Source organism: Polyodon spathula, chromosome 14 (genome assembly GCF_017654505.1).
Source record: "Polyodon spathula isolate WHYD16114869_AA chromosome 14, ASM1765450v1, whole genome shotgun sequence".
In the NCBI taxonomy this organism is placed as follows: domain Eukaryota; kingdom Metazoa; phylum Chordata; class Actinopteri; order Acipenseriformes; family Polyodontidae; genus Polyodon; species Polyodon spathula.
Window position 1 is genome coordinate 36,341,461 of NC_054547.1, and position 8,014 is coordinate 36,349,474.

An 8,014-nucleotide genomic window follows, 5' to 3' on the forward strand; every position below is an offset into this window, starting at 1 on the left:
CCTTATTGTTTTCTTTGAATTTCTCCTTGAAAAGTCGATGGAATTAATGATATGTGTGCACACACACATTTGCTTTAAGATAGCTTAAGTCAAGTCTCTTGAATATAGCGATAAAAGAAGAAAGTTCCCAAACCAGCCAATCCCGTTGCGCTTTCCTTAACCGGGACCTTCCCACTTCCAGCCAATGAGAGTTTAAGAAGACCTGATGGAGCGTGGGGTGCAACAACTAATAAATGTTGCTCTATTTCCCAAAGACCCATTCAGATTAACGGTGTCAACAACAACATCAGTAGCATGAGAACTGTTTTTTTTTTTTTTTTTCTAGTTACAGATCTAACCGAGTTAGATCCACAGAACTAGTTTTTAACCGGGCTTCCTTTTTATTTTTAATCAGTTTCATTTGAATTCTTCTTCTTCTTCCTAAGTTTTGTTTTGTGGATATTACATCATTTGACAGAAAAGGAAGTGGCTTGTAGCTTCTTAGAAGCTTTCCATACAGACTGGACTACACAAAACCTGATTTTTTAGCAGGACCAAAAAGGTTATCAGTGTTGTAAGTGTGCATTAGGATGGCAGCTTTAGCTGGGGCGATTCCAAGAATGATGCGCCCAGCACCGGGACAGAATTACCCACTCAGCGGATTCCCTCTGGAAGGTAAGCTGACAGTTTGGTTAAATTTAAATCGAACGCAAGAAAAAAAAAAAAAAAAATAATAAAAAAAAAAACAAAAAAAACACATGTTATTTCTAAACCCAATTTTCTAAACTTAGAGAGCTTTTTTTTTTTTTTAAACTATTAACAAAGTTATGTAAACATATCGAAACGTTAGGAAGTTGCCTCTTTTGATATATATATATATATATATATATATATATATATATATATATATATATATATATATATATATATATATATATATATATATATATAGTTTTTAAGTTATAACAGGGCAACTGTCTGCATTTAGATTGCTTATCTAAATCAGAACACACAAATAATAATGACAAATGTACAATAAATGATTACAATAAAACTGTTCATGCAGTCTTTACTCTATACTGTCATTGTAATTACTGGGTTAAAGTTAGGCTTGCATTTTAACGCTGCATAACTTGACATGTGAAATGATATTCCGGATACTACTAGCAATTACATACTGCAGCTAGTGGACTATCGTTCTATAATCAGACATTTAAGTGACTATGGAAAAGCATGTTTAAATTATGTACATTTACAAGCTAAACGTTCTTATTATTAAGTGGAATTAACATGTTTCGGTAAATCAACAATTTGCAAACTATTAAACAAACATTTGTGTGCGTGTGTGTGTGTGTGTGTGTGTAAGTGTTTATTTTTTAAGATAAATGTATATGTTTTTGATTTATTACAGTTTTAAATATCAGAAGTCAAGTGAATGTCTCTGGTCATATTAATTTGGTCTCATTAAACATATTTAGCAATATATATAAAACTCGTAAATTCATCACACTTGTTAACGTTCTGTTTTCCTTCCGAAGTCTCTACCCCTTTAGGACAGGGCAGGGTGAACCAGCTCGGTGGTGTTTTCATTAACGGCAGACCTTTACCAAATCACATCAGGCACAAGATAGTAGAAATGGCTCATCACGGCATAAGACCCTGTGTCATCTCACGCCAGCTCAGGGTCTCACACGGCTGCGTCTCCAAAATCCTGTGCAGGTACCAGGAGACAGGCTCCATCAGACCTGGCGCTATCGGTGGAAGCAAACCAAAGGTGAGTTTCTATTACAGACTGAAACAAACAGGCCTGTGAGGTCTTCAATATGTTCACATCATATTACATTGTATGGAGCATTTCTTGGTTAAAAGTATATTAATTACTGTAGGCTATCTTACAAGTGGTTATGGGCGATAGCCGGTTTAAATACCGGGGCAGAACAACAGTTGAATTGATATTAATGTTCTATGCTTAATTATGAATACTAATGCTGGCCTATATTTTGTTGATGGAGTGTTTGCGTTTTGCTTTGTTTTACAAAGAAAACTAATAATAAAATACAAGTTGCGGGTATTGACAGACAATTGTATTCGATTGTGAATCTTCATTTTATCGACGTATACCATTAAAACAATCTTTTATACCCTACTCTTTACTACTTCTGAATGCATATTCGCCTCATATGAACTTCAGCATAATAGTCGACTTGGTTTGGAATCTCTCATTTTATTAATTGTAGTATTGGGCATAGGGTTACAATGTAAATAACACACGTTAAATTAACAACAAATGCGTTTGAATAAAACAGCTTGTATTGATACCAAGTCAGTATTACTTTTAACAGAAATTATGTTGTTTTTAATCCAAACTGTGAAGCCCTTAACCGCAAAAACATGTAGGGCTATTTATATTAATACAGAGTGTAATACGCGCATATACTTTTTTTTTCCCCACGGTAGTGTACATAGGCCTAATCTAGTATTTACCGATAGTAATATTTTGTTGGGTTGGAAAATTTACTTTTTAATAATCTTTTTTATTTATTTATTTTTTTAAACACGTGTAAATTAAAGCAGGGGACCACGCCAGACGTGGAGAAGAGAATCGAGGAGTACAAGAAAGCTAACCCGGGCATGTTTAGTTGGGAGATCCGGGATAAGTTGCTGAAAGATGGCATTTGTGATCGGAATACGGTCCCCTCAGGTATTTTAAGCCATTATTACATCACCAGTCGTGCAGTGGTTGTATACTAGTTAATTGTTTGATTGGTATGGGGAAAAATAACACCACAACCAAACACGAAATGTTTAACAGCAAGATAAAATTGCTGCTAAATAATTCAGGTATCTCAGATAATAATTCCCCCACTGTGTTACAGCTAATTTGTGTATCGTTATAGCTGCAACTATAGAGGTTACAGGTGTCGTTTGAATGGCTGCACACACAAAATATACTTTTTAAATTCATAGTATGTTATTGTCCATAACCATATATTATCGTGAAACGGAACTTTTGTAATGAACGTGTTACTAATAGCAATTAAAACCATTAAGCAGATGCATTTGTAACATGCATGTAACATGTTTGTCTTTTTTTTTTTTTTTTTTTTTTTTTTTATTAAGTGAGTTCAATCAGCCGTATTATGAGAAGTAAATCTGGAGGCAGGGGGGACGATGAAGAAGAAGAGGACGAGGAGGAAATCGAGAGGAAGGAGTTTGAAGAACATGAAAAGAAAACAAAACACAGTATCGACGGGATACTCGGAGACAGATGTAAGTTAAAGAAGTCGTGTTTCTTATTTGATTTTATTTCTTCAGGCTCACTGGCACAATAATAGCTTTATTTCACTATGTACCACGCGGCCTGAAGATCATCTGCTTATTTTACACAGATTTGGTCATTGCTTTAGTTGTTATGGCAATAGACTATATTGTTGATATAGAACTCAGAGTAGCCTTTTCCTTTTACTAATACAATTTTGGATTTAAAAATATATTAATATATTATTATTATTATTATTATTATTATTATTATTATTATTATTATTATTATTATTATTAATAATAATAATAATAATAATCACAAATACACATTTGTGTAATCCCATTAATAATTGTTTTTGGAGATTAAGCAATATAGGGCAGATTAAATTATTCACGTTCACCTTTGCATATTTGTTAATAATTCTAATATATTGTATGTAATGTTACAGGAGTTCATGCAACTTTTTTTTTTTTTTTTTTTTTATCTCGTTGTTTATTTATTTAAACAGTTAAATATAAAAAAATGCAAACATTCCCCAAGTAAAGTTTCAATAAAACACCCGGAAATTCAGTTTCCCGTTTGGGTATGTTTATGACACGGTTATGTTATTTGATGAGTTGAAGTTAAGGATTTTTCATACTGAGTTGCTGCCGGTGTTGCGTTTTATTCTTTGACTGTCCTTGCTGGTCTTTTTAGTTGATTGCTATGCTCTGTCTTCACTACAGTACAAGGCCAAAGTCCTATTGAAAGTGACTCTGCACTATGAAAGGCGCTATATAAAATATAAAATACATATTATTATTATTATTATTATTATTATTATTATTATTATTATTATTATTATTATTATTATTATTATTATTATTTTTATTATTATTATTATTATTATTGTTAAGTGTGTCGGAAGTATAGCACAGCGTTGTTTTGACTGCTTTATAGCCTTATCAGGTGGTAAAAGTTCCCAGAGAGGTGTTAGGCTAATTCAAACAATAGCGGATCGAGGTGGCATCAAAGAGACTGTCGAATCGAGAATCCGTTATCAGCTCCGTAACTTGTTGATAGTTTCCCTTTTGAGTGTGTGCATAAGTACTGAAGAGAAGAGGTAGTGACTGTTTTCGTTTCATTACGAGGATACCTACAGTTTATTAGAAATGTTACATTTTTAACTAACATCCTTTTTTTTACCCAAAGATTTGCTCTATACAGTGACAATCAACTATAGTTGCACTTATGCCCACTATATATTTTTTGTATAGTTCAGTATATTATTTTCCCCTCAAGATTTTTACTGTACAGATATGTAATGCGCAGCATTTCTATGAATATATAAAGGTTACACAATTAGAAACAGGTAACACGTTTTTTCAGGGGACATAGTTTATTATTCGTTGTGGTTTTTTTTTTTTTTAATGTCTCGATTTGGACAAACGCGGCTACTGGCACATCATCAACTGCATGGACACATCTTTTTAAAATAATACCGTAAGGCAAATCTATATTTAACGATTATACACTGGTTTTCTTGGCATATTATGGAAACAATATGATGTTAATTAAAACCGGTTTTTTTTACTGGCTATTTTGGAAGAGACTGGATGAATTTGATAACACGGAACAGATATCAACGTAATGTGTTCAGATTATGTTTTTATTCAAAACATTTAACTAATTTTGTATTATAAAACTCAAAGTTCACTCAAAATTACAAACATATGTTTGGACTCGGTTCCTACTGATTAATCAATTTACTAAGACGTTGGAAGTTTATTTCTGTATTGACTCAGATTGTATGGTAAACACTTGGATGAGGTAAATGGTCATGTTTAAAGTCATGTGTCATGGATTTGAGTTCACTTGTTATTGGTCCATGATGCTACGAGGCTTCTATACTGTACTCGAATTTATCTGCAAACACACTACAGGAGCAGACAAAAAGTCTCAAATGAGCTGGTCAAACATTTGTACGACTTTTCCATCTTTTACAAAGCCGGCCTTCAACATACAATTCACACTTGGAGATGAACTTGAAAAACAAAGAGGAGAGAGTCCATTGAAACTCACACTTCAGCTTTACATGGACAAAGCCAGAGCCAGCAGCAGCTTGGCAGGGACAAAAGAAGGCAACCTTTTTATAATACAGAGAGAAAAGAAGAGAAAGCAGCCCAACAAAAGACTGGGAAAAGACATTATGAGCTTGCAATGAGGGATGAATTATTCAGTGAGCTCCAGTGCTTGGAGCTCCTAGCAGTTTTATGGACTGTGCACCGTGGAAAAGTGGCCGTTTTCACCTACAAAATGTTTCTTTTTGAATCTTTTAGGTCGTCAAAGATGCCGACTGTCATTCAAAAGATACAATTGAAATCATTCTTTCAAAGCAGGAGCAGAAGCATCCTCTTTCATACTGCCCGTATTGGAAAATGTAACACACTTGGCCAACTAGACCTGTTGCACGTTTGCAAATCGTTTCAACAAAATTATAACAAATGTATTAAAATTGCTCAGAGTTTTTTTTTTTTACATGACTAATATCTGGCGTGTGATACAGGGAATGCAATATACTGTTGCACATGTCTAGTAAATCGATTTTTTTTATTTAGTTAAACATTATTGTTTCAGAACTTTTGCATGACGCATGTTAAGAGTTTAAACAGGTTTTCTTATAATAGGTCCCAACAAACTATAAAAACAAACAAGCAAACAAACAAAACAACAACAAAAAAAAAAAAAAACCCGCCCAGGCTGCTGATTTAGTTTGTTGTATGAACGTTTCTAATCAAGAATTCAGTAATTATAAGAATGCAACATCAGCCAATAACTGGCACTTGTCCTTGTTAGGATTAGCTGTATTCATTCCATAATACCCTCTTCTCGCCCTCTTTAACATTAATTGGGTCTTCTAAATGTTTCTGTTGCTGAGCCGGGTGACATTCAATGATTCGGGAAGTGTATTAAAGAGTTCCTTCCTGAATAGAGCCCACTGTTTCCCCGGAGAGAGGAATTGGCCCCGAGGTGTCGTCACAATGGAGTCACCCAAGTCATGCGCACTACTACAATATGCACCCATCAAACTCTTCCCCAAATTGAAAATCTCTTCAAGCAGATTAAATCGTCTCTTTTATTTCTTCTCACTTTCATCTCTACCCAAACCCGCCCCTTTCGCCTGGAGCACACATTCGTAAAATTGCTGTACCCATTTTAGCCGTCCCAACAAAGGCAGGCAGTTTACAACGAGATCTGCAAGCTATTCCTGTTTGCCATTTTATTCGAAACATTTTTTCTTCATGCTGTAATGGAATTAAATACATCTGATTACTGTATTTTAGACACGCGACAGCCCAGCACTAGCTTAAATATTTAGACGTAGAACTACAAGTAATGTCTTGTTGTATTGGCTTTGAAGTGGTTGGCATGGTTCTAATAATGTAAAGGCGATTGCCCGATCAGATACAATTAGAGTGGTTTGAGATAAAGCAGTCAAAAGGGCGAAACAGACATAACCAAAAATCAAAGCCACGTTTACCCCAAACAATAAAACAGTCTTCGTTTAGTACACATTATTGTTTAAACAATGACATTGATTCGTATTATGTCTTACCTGTTTATTCCACGCCATAAATGTGTCAAAACTTTTTTATCCACTATAATTATGTACGAGACACGATGCCAGCAACCGAAATAAATTATTTCTGGTGTGTATTTGAATTCGATTTTGTTTACTGGCTGCATAACAGTAAGTTAGCTCCGCGTGATTCTCGCGTGCACAGCAGTAAACCTGCGGAGGGGAAATTAAGCATAACTGCAAACTGGTCTCCTGTTAATTTGGGAGCAAATTGTGCAGAACAGGCAGCAATCAATCAAAAGTCACTAACATTTTAGTAGAACGCAGGCAGTGGAGATGGGGCTTCCTTTGCGAATACACTAGGCTCTACTGTAAAATAAATAAATAAATAAAATTAAATTTAAAAAAATGGAAATGTATAATTTCTAGAAATTTCTCAAAAACAACTAATTTTAGGAAAAATCTTTTGTAGCAAAAGTTTGGCTTTTGTGGATGAGGAAAAAAAAGCTACATGAAAGTCTATAATTATTTATTTGAGCATTTTTATTTATTTATTTTGCAAAACTCAAAAAATGCTAATTCAAAAGTATTCATACCCTGACAAGGAAAATGAAATTAATAGCTAGTTGAGGCACTTTTAGCAATAATAACTTCTTTTAAACGATTAGAATATTTGAGATGAGCTTTTGGCATGATTCTTTTGCGATTTTTCACTATTTTTCAACACAAAATTGTTCCAGTTCATTCAAATTCTGAGGACTTCTCTTGTGCACAGCCTTTCTCAACTCATACCAAAGATTCTCAATTGGATTTTGATTGGGGCTTTGACTACACCATTCCAGAGCCTTTATTTTATTCTTTAACCATTCTGAAGTAGATTTTGATATGTGCTTTGGATCGTTCTTGTGTTGGAACATACAATATCCTTTTGTATGCTGTGGAAACCATTTATTGGAATCCATATCATGTATTGAAATTACATTTTCTGAGCCATTAGATAAAAAACAACCCAATAGAAAGATACTTCCATGCTTGACAGTAGGTATGGTGCTCTATTCTTTGTATGCCTCATCAGACTTTTTCCAAACGTAACGACTATCAGTGTAACCAAATAGCTTGATTTTTGCTTCATCACTCCACAAAACCTTTAACCAGAACTCATATCCATCATTCAAAAGCTGTTTTGCAAAACTTTAAGCGATTGTCCTTGTAAC

At 34.1% G+C, this 8,014-nt stretch overlaps 1 protein-coding gene across 2 annotated transcripts in view; it reads left to right on the plus strand.

Moving 5' to 3' along the window:
- Positions 1 to 277: 277 nt before the first annotated feature.
- The window catches only part of LOC121326488 (paired box protein Pax-3-A-like), a 24,820-nt gene continuing 17,083 nt past the window's right edge, over positions 278 to 8,014 (plus strand). For both annotated transcript variants that reach the window (XM_041269769.1, XM_041269770.1), the window contains exons 1-4: positions 278 to 654; positions 1,518 to 1,753; positions 2,551 to 2,680; positions 3,100 to 3,249. In XM_041269769.1, the coding sequence (XP_041125703.1) occupies positions 570 to 654; positions 1,518 to 1,753; positions 2,551 to 2,680; positions 3,100 to 3,249 (601 nt within the window). In that variant the 5' untranslated portion in view covers positions 278 to 569. The remainder of the gene's footprint in view (positions 655 to 1,517; positions 1,754 to 2,550; positions 2,681 to 3,099; positions 3,250 to 8,014) is intronic.